Source organism: Pleurodeles waltl, chromosome 3_1 (genome assembly GCF_031143425.1).
Source record: "Pleurodeles waltl isolate 20211129_DDA chromosome 3_1, aPleWal1.hap1.20221129, whole genome shotgun sequence".
NCBI lineage: Eukaryota > Metazoa > Chordata > Amphibia > Caudata > Salamandridae > Pleurodeles > Pleurodeles waltl.
In genome coordinates this window covers 648,761,105-648,784,474 of record NC_090440.1, presented here as the reverse complement: position 1 = coordinate 648,784,474, position 23,370 = coordinate 648,761,105, and the positions used below count along the sequence as shown (strand labels likewise).

The 23,370-nt window shown below is 44.8% G+C and overlaps 1 protein-coding gene across 1 annotated transcript in view; it reads left to right on the top strand.

The window, feature by feature from the left end:
• The first annotated feature begins 10,047 nt into the window (after window positions 1–10,047).
• The window catches only part of LOC138283527 (mucin-5B-like), a 402,759-nt gene continuing 389,436 nt past the window's right edge, over window positions 10,048–23,370 (top strand). The window contains exons 1-2 of the mRNA XM_069221467.1: window positions 10,048–10,301; window positions 13,598–13,712. Of these exons, the coding sequence (XP_069077568.1) occupies window positions 10,048–10,301; window positions 13,598–13,712 (369 nt within the window). The remainder of the gene's footprint in view (window positions 10,302–13,597; window positions 13,713–23,370) is intronic.

The window sequence follows — 23,370 nt, the reverse complement described above, 5'->3', positions numbered from 1 at the left end:
CACATCGGATTTTGGGTTGTGACAGGGTATTTGCAAATTGTGTTTTCTGTGGACCCTGGTAAAGCGTGCCGTAACATATATAATACTGTGAACAACCACACAGGTATACATATTGAAAATCAATTAACTTGCCTTTGGAACTCTAAAGGGCTCAACACGATTTCTGGCTGATCAACAAAAAGCATTCTTGCAACTTCAGCACGTTCAAAAGGAAAATACTCTCTTTTGTCCTGCCAGTCTCTGTGATTGATTTAGTAATATTTTGCACACGTGGTAAAACAGTCTCCACCTCTTCAGGATACTGAGCGAAGAAATCTGGGAGGGAAGCAAGGTTTGGACCTATAAGAGCAGAACATCAGCCCTCCAGAGTATGTGGCCCTCTCAGAAGGACAGCTGAAAGGATGGGGTCACAGCTGCAAGTATGGCTCCTACTGCTGGCGGCTCTAAGCCTGAAAAAAGGTAAATTAACTTCCCATGTTCTCTGACCACTAAAGCCATGTTTGCTTTTGCCTAAGCATATGGAGGTGCCATTATCTGGCTTTACGAAAACAACTATGATAGAAAGCCCGGCTAGTGTTCGACATCACCTTCAACAGACTTTATTTTGAGATGGGTTTTCCCTTAGAGCGAAGCTCCTTGCTCTAGGCTAATGCGTTTCCCACCCTAACTTCAAAAATGAACAAATCCTGTAAAACCATAATTGCTTCCCGAGCTTAACTCTGTTTTCACCTGGCAGTAGTAAGTAGCGCCAGGTTCCCAACTCACCGAGTTATCTTCAGAAAATGTTCCAATGTTGGGCAGCCAAGTCCCCATGCAGGTCTATGCAATGTTTGTAATTTTGATGTGCTCTCAGGCGTAAGAGGTGCCTTCATATACTTTGATGTCAATGTTCTAGTGTCATTAAGGAAAATCTCCATTTGGCTCATGAACACGGGTGTCCATTCAGAGAAAAGCAGTAGAGGTTCACTTACACAACAGAGTTACAGCCAATTTGAGGGGTTCTTCCTCTACCAGATTCAAAGCTTTGCAGATTTAACTTCTGCGAATTATAGCCCAGCTGCAGTACAAAGATCCTCAACACTTGTATGACTTACTAATCTGTCTGGTCACAAAGCATTGTGTGATGTTCTATAATTTCATATTTGATAAGATGGTTTGCCATCATTTATAGCGAGGGTGGAATATGATGAAGCTGTTAACATATTGGAACTGATGGGTGTTTAATTTGTAACAGATTAAGTGCTGGGCCCAAAGCTTTGCTAAAAAGCCTGTGTCTGGCACTATCAAGTGTCATTCATGGGTGCCGAATGGCATGGCTGTATAATTTTGTTTCCATTTCTTGTCTCTTTAAACGACCACCTACCACACCATGCCTCTATCTCACACTTGCAGGTTCTTTTTCATCCCTGCTTTCTCCCTTTGTTACTATTTTTCTGTCTTTCTCTTCTTCCTTTTTTCCACCTTGTATGTCTTTTGTCTCTCTTGCTCTGGGTCAAAGCCTGATAAGGAAACATAAGTGCTGGTACCCAAAAATAAATGCCAGTGGGCCCACCGGTAACCACCAACTCAAATTAGTCACTGTCTCTGGAACCCGGAGAACTTAATCCTTCATGGAGTATGCTCATAAGATCAAATCATTCGCTCTCTTTATGTCTGAATTCTCTCATTTTCCCAACACTGGATCTTGCAAATACATAGTAAGCACACAATAAAAAGATATGTGGATAATGGCCATCGTAATTGAAAAACATACCTCGGTGACAATCTTACAGAGTGCTCAGACCTCCAAATCTCCTCCTCTTTTATGAGGAACCCTCGTAGCTCATTGTCTGTATCCTCATGAGATTGTCCTGCCTACCTCATAGCCTAAGTAGCCACCTTGTCTAGGCTGACACATTATGCTTACTCCAGGAGACATCCACAGTTCATTTGTAGAATATTAACCCACTTGCCCTCCACTGCTCATAGCCTAAGTAGCCACCTTGTCTAGGCTGACACATTATGCTTACTCCAGGAGACATCCACAGTTCATTTGTAGAATATTAACCCACTTGCCCTCCACTGCTTTTTCCACTCTCCTGAAGGTTCTCTCACAAAAAGAAGAGAACGTTGGACATTTTACAAAAACCTTGCACTGAGACAAAAAATGTAACTATTCTATAATGCAATTGGAAATGGAGCAAACTCATTTTGCTGCAGCCTGTATTTCATCGATATTTTTATATATGTTTTGTACAGGTAGAGGAAATTCGGAGAAAGAAATTAGTGCATGAGCGTTTTAAAACGTCTCGTTTCTTTAAAATTATCTTACACGTAAAATAAGTTTTTCAGAAGCAAGTATATGTTCATTATTATCCTTATTGAAAAAAGTAGATTAAATTGATTTTGCATTATGTTGCACATTTATGTAATAAAAAGGAAGAAACTTCTACATACTATCTTTCACATTTGAAAAGTGAAGAAAATATGTTGTGATTGATTCACAAATAAAGCAGTACTCAGCTAGTACTCCTACAATCGGGTGCTGTTTTTTACTGTTAAGAATGCACAAAGGTTCTCAGTGGTGCCAGGTGCAGAGCTTCACACATACTGCTTGTATCCCAGGCTCCAACTGTACCAACTGTACATAATGTACAGTGCAACTCTGGGGGAGGCATGAAGCATGATGAACTATTGCACGTTTTTTATTTTCTTCGTTTTCCTGAATTTAGACAATTCCCCGCCTTCATCAAACCCTTCCCCCACCACCCCTCCAAGTTGGGAGGCGATCTGTTCCCCTTTCCACCTTGAAAGGGGACTTACTCACTTCCTTTACTGGTATAAAACACCTGCCCTTTCCAGAGTAGTGACTAGAGAGGAGCTTGTGAATACCCACAACTCACACAGGGGTTTAGAACAACGTATTTCTCTGTACTCGTGACATGGAAGTCCACAATTTTCATACAATTTACACCTGTCAGGAATACTTTTGTGAGCTCTTAAAATACCTGATTGGAACCATCTTTGGCATTTAAATTGCATTTATAGTCGACATGTTATTGTTAATTTAAATTAGTGACATTTATAGTCGAGAATGTTATTGTGAGTTTAGTTACTACCTAAATGCTCCCAAAAATGTTCAATTTAGTTTGCTCCGTGTTTTATTTGGGTGCAAAACTTTCGCCTTGTGCAAATATAATTTGCCCCATTCACTTTTTTACCACAGCTATTCATGAGCAGCTAAAATGGTGCACACTGCTGTACCCTATTTTTTTGTTTGTTTTTTTTGCACCAGTACAACGTTTCTGCATTACGATCTCAGTAGACTGTATCAGATCAGGTCTGCAGCCAGGAATGGAGATGACTACAACATCTCACGGATATTAAAGACCATTCTCTTTTTGGGCCCAACCCTGCCTAAAAACCTGGCTATTCTTTAAAGTTTCTCCTGGTGTTAGTTTGTCCATAGAATCCGATGTGTCAAGCAGAGCGTCCAACGGACGGAGACTCTATGTGCCCTGGTGAAGAGTACGCTTCACAAGTGTCAATAAAATAGTTTACCATTCAAGCATGGGGGCCTTAGTGGCCTTTGTTTGCCCTGCACACCATCCGTCAGAAAGTTTCTTCTGAATGTTCCTGATTGTGAGTTCCTATTGCGGGGAGCAGATGATTTTAGTGTTTGATTTCTCCAGGAAATCAGGATTCAATTGGCCCTTCAGGGCTTTTTGCCTAGTGCCAGTGCACCTCCTGCACCAATGGTAGCTAAGCCCCTGTGGGGCGCCAGTGGTATCCAGTCATCTAGAGCCTGGTTCCAGTCCAGTCCACGCTTCTAGTTTCTGCCTTGGTTATGGCTGTTTTTCCCAAATGCTCCATGCGCCAGGATTCTTCTCATGACACACAGGTCTCTTAAGGGCCCCATGATTTTTAGTCCTACCCCTCTAGGCTGGCCTTACTACCTCAGCGCCGAAGGCTTCTTAGAACTACCTGTCCTTGGTTCCATCTCCACCTCTTCATTCTTGTAGCCCTACCCCCTCAAAGGGCCAGTCTTCTGCCTTTCACTGTCAAGAGGAAATCCTCCAGTTTTATCCCAGTTGCCTCTCGCATTGCGTGGAATCCTCCAGGCCGTTTCTTTCTCCAGCGCCTTACCCCAAGTGTTTTGAAATGCAGAGGCCCATTTCATGCAGGAGCTCTCTGGCTTCTAGGCCAGCCCAGACTTTAGCTGTCCATACTAAATACATGAGTGCTACTCTTTGCTCGATTCAGTCTTAAATTCTGATAGTGCGCCCCGCATAACTTAATTAAATTGTGCCTACCTAATAATCATGATAGGGATGTGCCTTGAGCTGTTTAACTTTTCATTGCCTCACTCCAGAAATAATAACAATAGCTTGTTTTTTTAATAAGCTTTAATGACGCAGGTTTTCTACTGTGAATAATAAATATTTACTACACCCTATCAAACGGCACTTATAGATAACGTAAGAAAGACTGAGCAGGCACTGCTCTGATTCGAAAACATGGCATGTAGATCACACACACGTCAACAGTTAGGGTTTAATTCTCAGAATTATTTCATTTCATTTTATTAATGTTTTAATCTATCTTCCCTCAGTTAGCTACATAACTGGCCATCCATCTCGTCTGCAGTAAGCACTAGGTAAAGACTGCGCCAGTCTCTGGCCTAAAGGTGTAGGTGAGAATATCTTACAGCTCTGTGCTGAGACTATCACAGAAAACGACGCATCAGTTTATACTAGGGGCCAGATGTAGCAAAATGACATTTTGCGACTTGCAAATTGCGAGTACTAGCGACTCGCAATTTGCAAGTCGCAAAATGTCATGCAGAAAGGTGTCTCAGACACCTTCTGCGAGTCGGTATGGGGTCGCAAAGACCCACCTCATTAATATTAATGAGGTGGGTCGCAAATTGCGGCCCCATACCGACTATGGGCACTCGCTAACATGGAGGCCTGCTGTAGTCAGCAGGCCTCCATGTCAGCGACCTGCTTTTAAATAAAGCAGTTTTTTTTTTTTAAGTGTAGCCCGTTTTCCTTAAAGGAAAACGAGCTGCACTTAAAAAAAAATCCGAAACCTTTTGTTTCGGGTTTTTTTCAGGGCAGGTAGTGGTCCCTTGGACCACTACCTGCCCTGAAAAAATGTTTTGGGGTCCATTCACAATGGGGAAGGGGTCCCGTGGGGACCCCTTCCCGTTTGCGAATGGGTTACCATCCACTTCAAGTGGATGGTAACTGCGACTCCATTTGCGACCGCATACGCGGTCACAAATGGAATTGCATACCATTGCCATCGCAAATAGGAAGGGAACACCCCTTCCTATTTGCGATTCGGAAATGCATTTTGCGAGTCGGTCCCGACTCGCAAAATGCATTTCTGCATAGGAAACACGCATTTGCGAGTCGCAAACGGCAAATTTTGCCGTTTGCGACTCGCAAAGTGCTTCCTACATCTGGCCCTAGGTGTCATGGTTCCTTACTGGCCCACTTCATTACGGAAAGAAACTAGGGCCAGATGTAGGTAGGTGGCAATTTGCGAGTTGCAAATTGTGAGTCCTTCCGACTCGCAATTTGCAACTCGCAAATTGCTATGCAGTACGGTGTCTCAGACACCGACTGCAACTCGCTATGGGGTCGCAATGACCCACCTCATTAATATTAATGAGGTGGGTCGCAAATTGCGGCCCCATAGCGAGTATAGGCACTCGCTAACATGGAGGCCTGCTGTAGTCAGCAGGCCTCCATGTTAGCGACCTGCTTTTCAATAAAGCAGTTTTTTTTTTTTTTTAAATGTAGCTCGTTTTCCCTAAGGGAAAACGAGCTGCATTTCAAAAAATCCGAAACCTTTTGTTTCATTTTTTTCAGGGCAGGGAGTGGTCCCTTGGACCACTCCCTGCCCTGAAAAAATATTTTGGGGTCCATTCACAAAGGGGAAGGGGTCCCATGGGGACCCGTTTGCGAATGGGTTACCATCCACTTCAAGTGGATGGTAACTGCAACTCCATTTGCGACCGCATAAGCGGTCACAAATGGAATTGCATACCATTGCGAATCGCAAATAGGAAGGGAACACCCCTTCCTATTTGCGATTCGGAAATGCATTTTGCGAGTCGGTAACGACTCGCAAAATGCATTTCTGCATAGGAAACACGCATTTGCGAGTCGCAAACGGCAAATTTTGCCGTTTGCGACTCGCAAAGTGCTTCCTACATCTGGCCCCTGGTGTTAATACTGCGACTGGGAACAGTATACTGTGCAGCAATTCATGTCTTCCTTCACTCATAGCTGATGATACTTTAATGCGGTCCATATTTTCACTCCTAGCTCAAGCGAAGTATTGCCTGCCGAAGATCTTGGGGGAAAGTAAGAACATATCGATTGGCCAATTCCGGTCCGATTCAATGTTTTCTGAAAGTAAGTTTTATTTTCCAATATCTTGCTAATCTGCTATTCAAAAAAAGTTTGGTAAATTTCAAATGATTTGGACTCCATAAACAGTGGTCGAAGCGAACCAATAAGAAGTAGAAAAGGGCGAAATTTCCATTAAGTGGGCGTGGTTTCATGTAGCCTCAGAAAGTTTGCATTACGCGAAATTCCCACAAATACTCTATACCACCACACAATATATTACGTGCCGTTTGCGTCAACATTTTAGCATGAGGCATGGGAACAATGCCAACCAGTGGAAAGGGAGCTGTTGCTGTTAATCACACATTTTTTAATTTTTTTTTTTGCGCTATTTTTATCATGAAAAGCATCCTCACATTTAAAATGGACGTGAGGGTGCATTTTGCTCATCATATAGTGCAAAATGCCTGTTCTGCTTTTTGCATGATTTAACATAGTTTTTACAAGTATTTTCACAAAAGCAAATTATGTGAATTTCACATACCCCTAATAAGAATTGAACATTCGCCACAGATGGCTAACATCAAACCAGACCAAAACACAATCCAACACGTTTACATCGGGACCCATTCAGTGACATAGTCAGTTTAGTGTAAAAGGCCATTTAGGGCCAGATGTAGCAAAAAAGCAACTTGCGACTTGCAAATTGCGAGTCCCTGCGACTCGCAATTTGCAAGTCGCAAATTGCTATGCAGTACGGTGTCTCAGACACCGACTGCAACTCGCAATGGGGTCGCAATGACCCACCGCAAATTGCGGCCCCATTGCGAGTATAGGCACTCGCTAACATGGAGGCCTGCTGACGTCAGCAGACCTCCATGTTAGCGACCTGCTTTTAAATAAAGCAGTTTTTTTTTTTTTAAATGTAGCCCGTTTTCCCTAAGGGAAAACGAGCTGCATTTCAAAAAAATCCGAAACCTTTTGTTTCGGTTTTTTCAGGGCAGGGAGTGGTCCCTTGGACCACTCCCTGCCCTGAAAAAATGTTTTGGGGTCCAGTCTCAAACTGGAAGGGGTCCCATGGGGACCCCTTCCAATTTGCGAGTGGGTTACCATCCACTTGAAGTGGATGGTAACTGCGACTCCATTTGCGACCGCGTACGCGGTCGCAAATGGAGTTGCATACCACTGCGACTCGCAAATAGGAAGGGAACACCCCTTCCTATTTGCGATTCGGAAATGCATTTTGCGAGTCGGTCCCGACTCGCAAAATGCATTTCTGCATAGGAATCACGCATTTGCGAGTCGCAAACGGCAAATTTTGCCGTTTGCGACTCGCAAAGTGCTTCCTACATCTGGCCCTTAGTTAGGACAGGATTGCAACTTATACATAACTTTTTTTAAACGTTCAACAATAACTCCAACTTTGGAACCCCACCTTTTAACATTATCTTTGCTCAGCCTTTCCACACATCCCTTCACTTTTCACTTCCATACCCCCACACATTTCCCTTTTCCTTTTATGCCCTACCTGTTTAAGGCATCCCCACACTCTCATCCGTCACCTGCTTCTTTTTCCCCTGGAAGCGTTGCCAGGCCCGCATCTGACTCTCCACCCTTCCCCATCTACTGCCCCGCACTCAGTCCCAACCTGCCCTAACTGGCATCACAAACCTCCCCCCACAAGCTCTCCTCCTTATTTTAAACACATGACTCTCCGCCAGGAACCTCATCTTCTTGGCGGGTGGGTGGCTAACTTCTTTGACCATGCAATGAGCAGCGTGGAAAGAGCTGGTCCCTCCCCCTCAGCCCCTAATAAACACCCTCCCATGTCCCACTCCCACTTACCTGTCCTCCAATCCCGTCTCTGCCAGGTCACTTCCTCTACCGAATGTTCCTGCAGAGAGACTAGACCGTGTCTCTCTCTCCGCTGGACCCTCCATAATGCACAAGGGTAGATGCTGCTACTCTGGCTCCAGCAGGTGGCACTATGTCCAACCCATAAACCATCTGCTGAAGCAGGTTGAGCCGCAGGAAATGAGATGGTTTTCAAATAAACCACTGACTCTGAAAAAGGAAGAGAGCCAGGGCAGAGTCATTCTTCTGTCCGACACACCTCACGTGACTGACTTTGTTCCCGCACTTCTGGCCTTTCAGATGCATTGAATAATGGAAGGATTTATTATTTCCCGTCAGACCAATTGGAGTCTGTACCTTGTGAAAGTTCAGTATTGGGAAACAACTTCAAGTCGGAGGTTGCAAGAAAATGGTCGCAAGAGCTGAAGCCAAAGAAGATTTCCAAATAACCGCTGCTTTCCGCCTAGTTTCTATTGACCTTACGAACCCTTTATGAGGTCTTCATATTTGACACTTTGACTGCTAACTTTGCCCTCCTCCAAGTGAACATGTAACTCCGGGAAGCAGAGTTATCTGGGTTTACAACTTGGACCTCGAGGATCCCTTGAGAATTGAGTAATTATCTAGGAAATTGAGATTTCTGCATCCAGTTCTCCTGGTAGTTCCTCATTTTCCCCCAGAGATTAATCTTTAGAATTTGGCAGCTTGCAGCAGTTCTCTGGGTGAAATACAACCAATCTCTGATGTTCCTGTGCATCGCATAAATCTGTTGGGGCTGGTAACATGTTATCGAGATTTAGTTGAAGTCCTTCTGCATGTGGTTTAGATTTTCCAAAGGCAACATTATACAGAATCACATCTTCACGTGACTGTTGGACGTTGAGGCGTGCCGGTGTGATGAGGTTGTGGAGAGGGACATTATTATGGCATTTTTGGAAGAGTACAGAGCAGAGGATGTGAAAAGGTGATGTGGATTAGTGAGATAGTTCGACTTGGGGTGTGTAGAGTGGCCTCTATCTTCAGAGAGACCTAGGCACAGGTGGAGCACAGCTGTCAGCAGGGGAGGCATGGTGTCGACAGGTGAGGAGGTTACAATGATGTGAATGTGTTTGCGGCATAGTTAACAGGATTCCTGTTACCCATAGGGCTACCTGTCTCCTAGGGCACCGTTTTCAGAGTGTGAGCAGCACACCTGGTTAGAGCCCATTCAGGAGTAATGTCTCATGGTGTATGATGTTCACAACTACATCTATATGAGGGCAGAGTCAACAGGGAAACCTAAACATGTGGAGTACAGTTCAAAGGTTTATAAAGGTACCTATCCCTCAAGCCACCAACTGCACAGAGGCACTAATCACTCGTGGCACCACATCACCCATCGCAGGGTGTGGAGAACATTCATGCACACCTGTGTATGAATGTGTTCTTGAGGCAAGCTGGGGCACTGGACAGTCAGGGTAAGGCTCTCATACTGTAAATGACTACTAATCACACAGGGGGCTTCATTGAACGTACAGAGGTAAATGTAGGATCCCTGCTGTGGGTCAGGAGAAATTACAGTGCTGCAAAGTTGCGAGTGCTGCTTGGAGCATTCACAAGCCAGGTAAAATGAGCTGGGACTCAAGTTAAGTTTGTTGAATTGAATGTGGTCCCTCGTGTTTTCCTCTAAGCAAACCCAGGAAACTGATAACGACTGATGATTGTGGTGGAATTACAGTCAGGGACTGACATCTCCAACATCTCTACCTCCAATTACTGGCCAATTCATAATGGGAGCGATAGTCTGCGCAGAGTGATCAAATTATAATGGGTACTTTGACTAACACTCTCCTTTGAATTCACAGCCGGCCCAATGCCCAACAACAACCTGCTGTGCAGCACTTGGGGCAACTCCCACTTCAAGACGTTCGATGGGGATTTTTTCCACTTCCCTGGAGTCTGCAACTACCTATTCAGTTCCAACTGCAAGAGCAGTATGGAGACCTTCAATGTCCAGCTCCGGCGCACAGTTGTTGATGGCCTCCCTACTGTCTCCTACATCACCATCCATATTAACGGGGTCTTCTTTGTCATCAGTAAGAACTCTGTCCGGCTGGCAGGCAACTTGTAAGTCTGAGCCTTAGAAACTGTCATTCACTTCTATGCAGAGATGTAGATGTTTCACCTGTGTGGATATTCTTTACAGCCTGCTCAACAAGTTTTAGGAATTTGTTCCAGTCCTCCAGCCCAATGTACGTGATTTGTAGGGGTGGGTGAAGATGCAAAGCTTTTCTTTTGTGAACTTCCTGTTAGTCCAGTGATACCAGCATAACTGGGACTTTGACTGCCTTCTAAATTGCTTGAAAAAAAGATTTCAAACATCTTTCCAGAATCAATTTCACAAAGCTGTTCTTAAAATGAACTTAGGAGAAAATGGCACATCCGTTTTTGGTGCCAGCCAGCATTCTCAAGGAAATATTGGCACTCGCAAGTTTGCGAGGAATAACAATGTGAATATGTAGAGTTAGGAATAGTAGGAAACTCTGTGAACTAGGAGCACACCAAAAGTTGGGAACTATGTGATACTAAGGTTGCATAATGAACACTTACCACAAGCTCTAGTTGTTATGCAATCCACAACACTACGAGGTAATTATGAGTTTGGCGGACGGAAAAGGTCGTCTGCCAAATTCCCGCCGTCAGGCTGCTGCCAGTGCGGCTGCCTTCCTGTGGGCCCCATTAGGAGTTTCCCACTGGGTCAGCGGGCGGAAACGGTGCTTCCACCCACTGGCCCAGTAGGAAACAGCCCACAACATTGACGTCGGCTCTTAGTTGAGCTGCAGCAATGCTGAAGTGAGTAGGGTGCACCAGCATTCGTCACGCTGTTCACTGTCTGCAAAGCAGACGCTGAACAGCATGAAGGGGCTGGCCATGGGTGGCCCTGCAGTGCCCATGCTAAGTGCATGGGTAGTGCAGAGGCTCTCCTGGGGCCCCCAGCACCCGGTCTCCACCAGTCTTTACATGGCAGTGCTACTGCCATATAAAAGCTGGCAGAGAGGGGGGCCCTAATCTCCAGGGCATCACAGCTTGCAGATCTGCCCTGGCAGAGAAAGGCCACCAGTCCATCCTCTGGAGTTGAAATGGCGGTGCTGGCGGTCTGAAGATCACCAGGGTTGTAATGACCCCCTACATCTTTTTACATTTTTTTGCACACAGATGTGAGAGAAATACATAAAACATCTCAGAGTAAAATAGGAGAGGGAAATAAATGCATCAAAAGCGAAGCTCCCAAATCACAGTGCACGAGAACATAGAATAAAATAAGCCTTCAAATTTGCTGGCATATTTAAAGAATTTGAATAGATCACTAGCTAATAACTGCCATTTCTTATTACATTAGCTTGGCCTTTCAATATGGCTGATTTATTTCTCTCTTGCAGTTCAGCTGTTTTTAAAATTGCTCATAAATTTCATGGCAGTGGTAAAGTAGTAACCATCAAAACCAATAAATCTGTATGTGAATGCAGTCTGTCCTAGGTCTCCAGTTGAATTACCAGGTGATATGGCATCTATGTAGCAGGTCATGCCCATGTAACTGCAGTTACAGAACATCTGTTTAAAAAAGTCCTGATTGCGTGAAACCTTACAAATATTTTTATTCGCCCCTCTTACTTTTCTTTGAAGCATGGACTTTGAAATGTATCTTAACACTCCAGTTAGGCCATGAGCTAGGACCCCAAATTTAGGTCATTTGTACCACTTGGGGAGGTAGATTCTAACATGATTTTTTTTGCAAGGTATGGATGCCTAGAGATGGAAAATATGAGATAGCAAGTCATCACTCTGCATTGCATTACATTTTCTTTGCAAAGCCAGGCAAGGCTAGGCAAGGCGTCGCAAATAGCCCCTTGCATGGCTTTGTAAATATGTACTAGCATTTTGCATCATAGGTGCGCCACAAAAGTGGTGCAACTGTGACACAAAATGCTAGTAAATAGGGCCTTATACTTCAACCACAGAAAAATTGATGGATGCAAGTTAATGGATAATAAATACTGAGAAACAGCATTGAAAGAAACCAATCATTTTAAGGGAAATCAAATTTTAAAAATACACAATTGCATTAAAATTGGGTGGAATTTAGTGGTAGTGAGGGGTTTCCAGGTTCATGGATAGGTTATGTTTAAGTGCGAATAGACATTTTAGGGGTCATGGATGGCTGGAGCTCAGGTGTAGAAAGGGGCTTCTGGCTTTAGGGAAGGGTGGAAATTAGAAGTGCTGTAGGTTATTTAGCAATCAAGGATGGGTAGAGTTTAGGGGTGAGGTATCAAGGGTTTTTTAGCGTTTGTGGATGAGCAGAGTTTAGGACTAGTGGTGGGTTTTAAAGGGTCAGTTATGGGTAGACTTTAGTGGTGGTGAAGGGTTTTTTAGAGGTTAGGAACATGACTTTTAAGGGTGGTGAGTGCTTTTAGTGGTCAGTGATGCATGGAGTATATTGTCAGAAATGGTTTTATGTTTCAGGAATGGGTGGAGTTTAGAGTGGAGAGAGGTTTTATGGGTTCAGGGATGGCTGGTATTTAGCTGTTGAAAATGTTTTGATTAAGGATCCTGAGTTTTTTGTTTTTTAGGATTTAGAGATGTCTGAAGTTTAGGAGTAGAAAGGGCTTCTAGGGTTCAGGGATGCATGGATTTTAGGGGGTCATGGATGGGTGCAGCTTAGGTGTGGTGAGAAGCTTTGAAAGAAAAAGGATGGATGGTGCTAAAGGATTGTGGGATGGTCAGGGATGGATGGTGTTTAGAGGTGGTGAGGGGTCAACAAATTAAAAGCATCTGAAGTAATTGTTTGCCATTGTAAAATACATTCATCCAAAGTAATATCCCCTGAAGACAATCCCTGAAATAAATACCTCATAGAAAATGTTTCTGAAAGTAAGACCTGCAATCATTGCACTTACACCTTAAAACATAAGCATGTAAACGTCAATTTTGGGAAAAAGACACACTATGAATACGTTTCTATGAAATGGTGAATGCAGTTCCAAATTTCTATTAAAACATGAAATGGCTGCTCAGTAATGATATTCCATGATTTCTTTTTCTGTGAAATCACGTAGTACAAACCTATTTCCCACATAACATAATGTTTGGATATGACCCAGATCGAATGGTCCTTAAAAGACAGAAGCATGTTTACAAATCTACAAATCAAATTTTTTCGACAGCCCTGACCTTCACAATGTTTAACCATGCACGTTTCAAGTGTGTATATTTTCCTTTCATTACTCAAGGAACAGTCACCAGGGTACGCAAAGGTGTCTGTAAAGCGTGTATTTGTACCAGTGTTTCTTTCTTAAATATGTAGTATCTAAAATATGTGTTTTTCCGTGAATTACAATACCAGACCCACTTCTCTTACTTCTCAGGGTCCAACTACCCTACAGACGCTCCTGGGTCGAAATCAAATCAAAGAACAACTTTGTGAAAGTGGTGGCCAACCTTGGCCTCATCTTGGCCTGGGACCAGGATAACAGCATTCATGTAAGTCACAGCCTTACAGGATATTTCTGTGTAGGACAGTATAAAAAATGGACTTTGCCTCAGTCAAGTTCATAAATTTGTGTAAAACATCCCAAACGTTATTTAGTTAGAAATATGTGCATTTTACAACATTCGCATGGGGAGCTATGTTATGCAACAATAGGTTTTCAAAAAACTTTTTTTAAAAAATAATCAAAAGAAGTTAAAAATATTTTTTTTAATTGTAATTTCTTTTAAAAGACATACAGCAATCACCCTAACACTTAAAAGGTCTAATCAAAATGTGCAACCTTTTAAAAAGTAAATTAACTATTTTAAACACTTCAATCAGGAATCACAGCCAACAATTCACCTATAATGCAATTATGCTTACCAAGCCCAATTTTTGAAAATATGAATTTACCATTTAAAACATTTACTAACAGTCCCAAGTATTTACAAATGATCAAATTACATAATAACAAGTTGAATGCACTCAGTCAACATTTGTAAAAAAATAATCCCCCAAATATGTTTCCTATTCTAACAAATTATCATACCATGATAAAAAATCACTTTATTTTTCTCACAAAAATATACATACAGCGTTCCTTTCGATTTTTTAAAAACGTACATTCCTTATTTTTAAAGAGGGAAACATTTGTTAAATAATTTTTTGAACTTTCACACTCGTATCTCAGCATTTTAAAAATGCAAACATAACTTTTTGAAAGATGAAACTGACTATGTCAAACATTTTAAAACTGTAATAACTTAATGTAAAAAAATATAGCAAAGAAACATAGCCTTTTTTACGACATGTGTCTGTTGACTTTGTTGCTGTCAGTAACTGTTTAGGAAGCGATAAAGGAAGCAGGGGCTAATTTACCTCAACTATTTCGGTTGGGGACATTTGCCTCAGTTGCAGCAATGATGAGCAGTCAAGCTTCTCACGGAGATAGAGGTGCTTCAAGCTCAGAGCTCAAAAATCACTCACCAGCACAATAAGTGATTGTCCAAGCCAGTGCTTGTGTTTGTAAGAAGAAATACTTTAGTCCTTTTTAACCTTCCCCCTTCACTCGCCCTCTCCCCTCTCCTGGGTTTAGGTGTGTCTTGGGCAGGTATCAGGCAGAGTTGCAGTTTTATTTACCCTCTCTATTTAGTTCATGGTCTCAGTTATTAGTTTGAATTGTTGTTATCGCACCACTGTAGAATTCTATTTTTCTTTAGACTACAGTAGGGACCTGCAGCACATATATGGTGCTCTTCCTCCTCTGGGAGAAGACACCCTGGCTGAAAGTGCTCCAGCACTCAAGTCAAGGCCATGAAAGTCAGCAGCCGAAGCTCGCACAAAGAGTCTGTGCAGGTGTGTTGCCCTACCCATCATTTCAAGTCACTTGCTGGTTGCAGGCCCGTTTTTGGGCTTCGGGTGAATTGGGGTGGTGGGCTGCATGGTCAGGCTCATGGTGTCACCTAAGGCACTCTTCTTTTGGCAGCAAGACACAGCCAAGACTCACACTACTCGGTAAATATCACAGTCCACTCAGGTGCAGTGAAAAAAGTCCTGGTAGCCCAGTCCATTCAGGCACAGATTTAAGATTTTTCAATGGCACTGTCTGCTTGCACACAGCTTCACAATCTTGCAACAGTATAGTCTTCTCAAGCACAACTTCTTGATTTTGTTGAGATACCAGCTGTTAGCCAAGAGAGTCTGCACTGTTGAGTATGCAGATGGCTTTCCTTCGTCTTTGTGAGTGGATGGATCCTCAAGCTCCAGGGCCAGCTCCCTTTCGACTGCCCTGGATAATCACATTTCCAGCATGGCTGGCATGCTCCTTCACTCTCACTAGGTGGATTGGCCTCCAAGCACATCAGTACATGAGGCCACCTTCTTCCTTCTTGGTTGGAATCCAAATGATGTTCCTGCACCTCTGTGATGCTATATATCAGCCACTATGGTTGCACAGCAGTCCTCTGCATATTCTTCAGAGCACTTTCTTCCTTGGTATAAGACAATTTGGAACTGAAAACACAAGTGGCTCCCACTTTTATACAGAGAAAGACAGGCACGTGATGTGGATTCTAAGTCTGCACTTTCAGAACTAGTTTGAGATGGTTCTGCTTTCGAGTCTCCTCTCCATGCTGTTCTCAAGACACATCCTTTGTATAGAGATATGTTACTCACAACTAGGTAGTCCGAAGCTTGCCGTACCCTCAACAGAGGCAGAAAGAGGTAGAAACTGTCTGCGCCAGAGTATCAACAACACACCAAATAGTTGTCCGGGAATAGGTAAAAGGCTGTCCCACCTTTCACCCCACAACATCCTATAAGGCAGTGGTCAGGAAGGATAATTAGCATCTCTTTTCAGCATGTGGACCTAATTACATTTCTAAAGGGAGACCTGTCTACCCTTTCTCCACTTGAGTGTCTATGCTTCACTCCAGTTTCAGGAAGGTAAGCGATACATTTACACTGCCTGAGAAATCAACCACGTTTCCATCTGGTGCACATGACCAGTCCTGGAACATCTAGAAGAGAGCCAACAGACCACACTGTTCACTCATACATGCATTGTATGTATCACATTGGCCACACATGCTGATGCATAAAATACACATGAGATGGTAATGTTTGATCTGAGTTAGTGCATAGAAATGAAACTATACACAAGTGAGCCAGTTGACCTGCAGTTCAGTGACATAGATAAAAAGTTCTGGTCACAACCAATACAACACAGTACTCTGCCACCACTGCTCTACATGCTAGACTCATGACAGGGCAGTAGTACACTGTCAGTAAAATTTGGGCACACTGGGCACTCCCCCGTTTTACAGGATAGGCTCAGGGCCTCACCTGTGTCAAAGGACCAGCCTATGGCTTCACACGCAGACATGCACAGTAAATTATCATGAGGCTGGGACCAAAATCAAAAACTAGGATTCAAAGTTCTCACAATTGATCACTTAGGGGAGGGGAACACAACTGTACACCATGCAGGGGACATTCCTGCCTCTATAGTTGCTGCCTTTCCACACAATTCATTTGGATCCTATCCCTAAGACAGCAGGTAGTGATAAAAGTGTATTCTTCAGCGTTGGGGTTTTGTCTTCCTTGGGGTGACCTCTCTTTGATCTGCTCCTGGACACATGGAGGGGGTTGAAATAAGACCCATGGTCATGGTTAAAATAAGACCCAGGAGGGGACTGCAAGGAAATCTGATGTCTTTAGGACCCGAAGAGATAACAAAATTAGCAAAACTGGAGAATGCAGCTGAGTGAGCTTACACATCCTCACTGTGCTGTAAAGCTCTGGATGATGCAGGCAAGAAGCAGTGAACCAAGACTGGATTGAAGACATATTCGAGGCAGTCGGAGTACCCCAGACCTCACCTGGAGCAGAGAATAATGCAACAGAGAAAAGATGGGGAGAAGGCAGCCAAGGAGGCGCCGAATATTTATAGTGGATGGGGAAAGTTGGAGGTTTGATTTAGTAGAAGAAGGAATTCCTGTTACTGGACAGTTAGGGGGTCATTACAACCTTGGCGGTCTTTTAACAAGACCGCAGGGGGTCGCCGTGCGGAAGACCGCCAGTAGTGGCGGTTTGCCGCTCGGCATATAATGACTGTTGGCTGCTCTCCGTCCTTTTTAGGATGGAGAGCCTCCAACAGCCATACTGGCGGGCGGCGGGGAAGTGGAGGTTGCTCCACCTCCACCGCCACGGCAACAGAACACCACCGAGCGAATCAAGTCCTGTGATTCGGCGCAGCAGTGTTCTGCTGGCGGTGTGGTGTTGACGGAGCAGCCCCCATGGCTCCCGTCCCCTCCTGGAGGATTGACGGAACACGTAAGTCGATCGTCCATTAGGGGAGGAGCGTGGGGGGTGTTGTGTGTTGTGTGGGTGCATGAGGTGTGCGTGTGTGTATGTAGAGGGGGTGTGTGAGTGCGTGTATGCTTGCAGGTGTGTTGCGTGTTTTGGGAATTAGTACGTGTATGTCTGTAAGTATGTCCGTATGAATGTGTGCGTGTATGTCTGTATATGGGTGTGCATGTCTGACTGAGTGTGTGGATGTAGGCATGTATGTCGGTGTGTGTGCATGTGTGTGTCGGTGCTGCCGGCGTGCGTGTCGTGTGTGTGTGAGTTATGTGATGTTGGGGGTCGGGTTGGGGAGGGGGGCCCTGTCACCTTTGGGAAGTGGCAGGGGTAGTGGGGGGTGTAGGAGAGGGAGTCGGGTGGGGGTGGGGGGTGGTGGAGACCCCTATCAGTGCCAGGGAAGGAATTCTCTGACACTGATAGTGCTTACCGCCATGGATTTCATGGCGGTTCCTACCGCTGGAAATCCACGGCGGTAAGCAGGGTCAAAATACCGGCGGAGGTATTGTGACGGGCGCCGGGCTGGAGACCCAGGTCTCCAGCCCAGCGGTCATCTCCGCCCTGGCGGGCGGAACACAGAAGCGGCAGATGACCATGGGGGTAACCGCCATGGTCATAATAATAAAAAAAAGACCGCCAGCCTGTTGGCGGTCTTACCGCCGCTTTAACAACGTTCGCCATGGTTGTAATGACCCCCATAGTGGCCATGTTTAGGTGGAAGCAAGATTTTTTTCCTTTTTGGGGCATTTGCTTGCAATAAAAAAGTGAAAAATAAGTACCAGCTTACCAAGGTCACATGTGTTGACATTACCAAGGTTTTCATTAATAATAATGGTCTGAGGATGGAAGGCTCTTTTAGAGACACGTGATATCTCCTGTTTCCTCTTACTCAGTCCCTATTCCGTGCCACCACCACCATCAATGAGGAAATATGGAAACATGGGAGTCACAGTTATTGAAACACTATATTTTCTATTGAATAAAATAGTATTTCACTAATATCTCTAGAGTGTAAATAATATAGGCTTTGCAAGGACTCCCCTTTAGTCCCCAGCACTGGCCTTCCACCATCCTTTCCAGCGCAGTGAAACCGCCAAGGAAAGGCTGTCGGAAAGTCGACTCATGATCAGCCACAGCCGTGCCCTGGGCACGGCTGTGGCTGACCATGACTCTGACTGCTGCCACCCCGTCCGGATCTGTGATCCTGGCAGTGGCGGCTGTCCCCTGGTGGTCCAACCACCAGGGTTGTAATCTGTCAGTCCGACCTCCACCACGAGTTTGGGGGGGTCTTAAGACCACCCAACTCGTAATGAGGTTCTAAGTCAGGGATTTCAAACAGGTCTATTGCAAGCCACCAGTAGTTCGCAGGCTTCCATCGAGTAGCTTGCAAATGATAATTGCCTGTCACAAGGCTTGAGAATATACAGCTGCCAAACTGATAGGGCAGCTGTTTAAAACACTTAGGGGGTCATTCTGACCCCGGCGGTCTAAGACCGCCGGGGCCAGGGTCGGCGGGAGCACCGCCGACAGGCCGGCGGTGCCCCGCAGGGCATTCTGACCACAGCGGTTCGGCCGCGGTCAGAAGAGGCAAACCGGCGGTCTCCCGCCGGTTTACCGCTGCCCTTAGAATCCCCCATGGCGGCGCAGCTTGCTGCGCCGCCATGGGGGATTCTGACACCCCCTACCGCCATCCTGTTCCTGGCGGTTCGCCCGCCAGGAACAGGATGGCGGTAGGGGGTGCCGCGGGGCCCCTGGGGGCCCCTGCCGTGCCCATGCCAGTGGCATGGGCACGGCAGGGGCCCCCGTAAGAGGGCCCCGAAAAGTATTTCAGTGTCTGCTAAGCAGACACTGAAATACGCGACGGGTGCAACTGCACCCGTCGCACCCCTGCAACTACGCCGGCTCAATTCTGAGCCTGCATCCTCGTTGCAGGGGCATTTCCTCTGGGCCGGCGGGTGCTCTTTTGGAGAGCGCCCGCCGGCCCAGAGGAAATGTCTGAATGGCCGCCGCGGTCTTTTGACCGCGGTGCGGTCATTCAGCGGCGGTACCCTGGCGGACGGCCTCCGCCATCCGCCAGGGTCAGAATGAGGCCCTTAATTGTTTCTTTGAGGTCTCTGATAGCTGACAGGGCAGGATGATGCAGCCTACCCTCTTTTTGAAAAAATCTTTATTTACTTTGTTTTCTCTTCTTTCCTGCCTCTCCTTCCTTCTTTATTTTATGTTTTTTGCCTTTCTTTCCTCCCTCAATTTTGATCCCCTCTTTCTTGCTTTCCTTCTTTTCTGTCTCTCCTTCTTTCTCTCTCTTCCTATCTTTTACACTACTTTCTTTCCCTACATCTTCTTCTTTCCCTCCTTTGTTATGCATTAATTTTAGTTTATTTTCACTTGTCTTTATTTTATTCCTGCTATTTTTCTCCACATTTTCTTTTTCTCATTTCTACCTGTACTTTTCTCCTCTTCTTCCTTTTCCTACTTTTTCTTTCTTTTTCATTCTTCCTGTTCTTCTCTTTAATTCTCCTCATCTTTCTGCTTTCTTTTTCTCTAATTCTCTGTATTTTTCAGTATTTTTTTCTTCATTCTTTCCCTTTTTCTTTTGCTTCTTTCTTTCCTTGTTTTTTCTGCTTTTCTCCTTTTTTCCCCTTTTTCTCCCTTGCATTTTTCTCTCACGCTAGCCTTCTTTTTTTCTCTGTCAGTTTTAGGTCGAGCATAGCAGCGCACAAGTGCTGCTTTTCCAAAGTGTTGGCATGTATCTGGGCTTTTAACAATGCCCACATCATGCCCATCACTACCACTCGTCCATGGGCTTGCCCTTCAAAACTCCTTTGATGACATTGGTAAATGGCTTGCATTTGTCCCTCCTTCGGGAGGTTTTGTCACGCCCTTGGCCATCGCCCCTGTTATATGACCAATTGCACTTTTGCTGCTAAGTTTGACTGCAAGTGAACTTCTTTTTCCTTTTGTCTGTCTCTTCACGCTGATGTTCATGGCGGCCGTGGCACTGTGGATCGGTTCGCTTATGTGAAACTGTTTTACTTCTAAATTTCAATTTACGTGGTAAGAAAAGTCCGGTTAGGAGTTTGCAACGCTAATAGCTCTGACTCGAGCAAATGCGAGACCCATTGCATTGCAAATGCTTGATTCTCTTCCTCTCCTTTTTTCTTACATTCTTTGTCCTCCTCTCCGTATTTCATTTCGCTCTGTCTAAAGTAAAGAAACAAACGGATCTTTAAGGATCCAAAATGTAAATAATGTGTGATACAGCTCCTGTGCTGTTACTGCTGTACTCTCGCTGCAGTGGAACTGGTGTACGCTAGGGACAGTGTTTAAGTAACTGACAGCTGGCTACATTTACTGTGTCCCTTATTCAGCACCAGCTCATGATGGTTTTCAATGTTCGGAAGTAGCTGTCAGTATGGGAAAGGTTGGAGACCCCTGCTCTGAGTCTACTGTAAACCTAGATATTTATGTGAATTGTTCGGATTTTGTTCTGAATATTTACAGGTCACATCAATTTGTAGGGTTAGTCATATTCCTGGGCCGATGTTCAAAATTGTCTGTTCCCCTTATTCTAAACACTTAAATGCTGAGAATGTCCAATGCTTTCGAATGGTTCTTATGCTCTGCTAAACACCCGAGGATGCCCACTTTGAACTGCAACCTAGTTCCCGGAATAACCTGCAGTACGTATCAAACTCGGTAATCTTAAACTAAGTAAACAGTCAGAGAACATTTTGCAAAAATGGTGATTCATGGAGCGTATAACCAGTAGCGCGTTCTACGTTTTATCTGCAATGTTCTTTAAATCAGACCCCAATGATGCTCTCCTACTAAGGATGTTTGTTCATTGAAAAAAAAAATTATTTGTACATTTCACAACTACAGAAAAATTATTCAAAACTTTATTTCACGGGTTGTCGTTAAGGAACTATTGCATGATGTTAACTCGTGTGTAGCTACTGTGCACTGGTTTGGGGATATGTAGGCAATACGCAGAGCACTATGCCTACATGGATGCCGTGCTCGGGCGTTCCCCTGACATGCAATGTGTAGGTAGGCCTGTATTTGTTTAAATGATGAGACGGGACACAACGCTTTGCTCGGTAACACACGAGGAACTGCGTCATCGCAGTTCCTGCTTTATTTATACTCGTGCTCCGCGCCCCTCCTGGACACGCAGAGTACGTAACTTTAGAGAGGAGAGCCCGAGTGGCTTTCCTCATACTCTCTACATCCCTCCCATGTTTTATTTCACACAGATAAGAATGGCTTTATGAACGTACATTATCCAACCAACATTTAGCCCTTCAAACCCCAACTAGGGCGAAGGTGTTTAGGGAATATAAAAGAAAAACCAAACAGAACTAAACAAAACAAACTCGATGAAAACCCAATGTCACGTATGATATCACTGTTCACGAGTCCACCCATAACCTGCCTTACAGACAAAGTCCTTCAGATGAGAGCTGGGAGCAGGATTGGGGCGTAAATCGTACCGTGTACTTCTGGTTCGTGAACCCCCACACCCAGGAACATCACCCAGGATGGCCTGCTCACCCAACGTTGGCCCCTGGACACTCACAGTCTCCCCAGGTGTACTCGGCAAGCCACTTATGGCGTCTTCCATCTCACCTTCTTCTTCTGCAGGGACCACGGCACCAGCTCTCCGAAAATGCGACACATTACGTGTGACTCTCCGTCTTCCTCTTGCCGCTGTTATCATGGCGCCTTTTACCCCTATAACTTCCCAGACTTCGGGTTCAAATGTTGTTCGGAATTTTCCTCCTTCTCTCCTATTTTTCACTACCACTGAATCACCTTCCTTAAAGTCTTGATACTTGGCTCTTCGTTTTCCACTCGCTTTCTGATTGGTGATTTTCCGTAGTCTCTGAGTGGCCTTCATGTCCAACACAGGCGGCTTCCACAGGGGACCGGCTGGGATACAGTCATGTGGAAACACCCTAAACATCAAAACGGAGGGTGCACACCCAGTGGTGCTATGGGGTGTTTGACGGTATGCACTCAAAAATTGCTGTAGGCACTGCTCGCTTTCCTCCCTTTGCTCAACTCCAATCCTAAGAGCCCTATTTAAAGTTCGCATAAATCTTTCAACATCACCATTCGCCTGAGGCCAATATGGCATAATCTTGCGATGTCGTATAGCCAACCCATCAAGATACGAACAAAATTCTTGCCCCTGGAATGGAGGCCCATTGTCTGTCCTGATATCATCGGGCAATCCAAATAATGCAAAAGTTTTCTGAAGAATTGGCCGAACATTTTCAAATCATGTTGATGCCACGACTTCAACCACAGGGAATTTGGTATACGAATCCATCATGACAACAGTCAGTCTTCCATCTGGAAAGCTCCCAAAATCCATGCTCACCTTGGACCATGGTTTCAAAGTGGCTGATTCCGTCACCACCGGGCAACTTGGCGGGTCCACCGATGTGATGATACATGAATGACACTTCCCCACCATTTCATCAACTTGGACATCCATTCCCGGGAACCACACTTTGGCACGTAATCTGGCTTTTGTTTTGGCCGCACCTTGATGCCCTTGATGAGCCAATTTGACCACCGTAGACCATAGACATTGAGGAAGTACAATTCTTCTTCCCCTCAGAACCAGTCCAGTATTGTCTGTAGACAACTCATCACGTACCTTCCACATGCCTTGCATAGCCATCCTCTGGTCTGAACTGGCAACCTTTGTTTTTTCTAAAAAGTATTTCCATTTTTTATAATTCAACGCCTCCTTTACCTGACTTAGTACAGCATCATCCTTAGTGGCGTTCACAATGT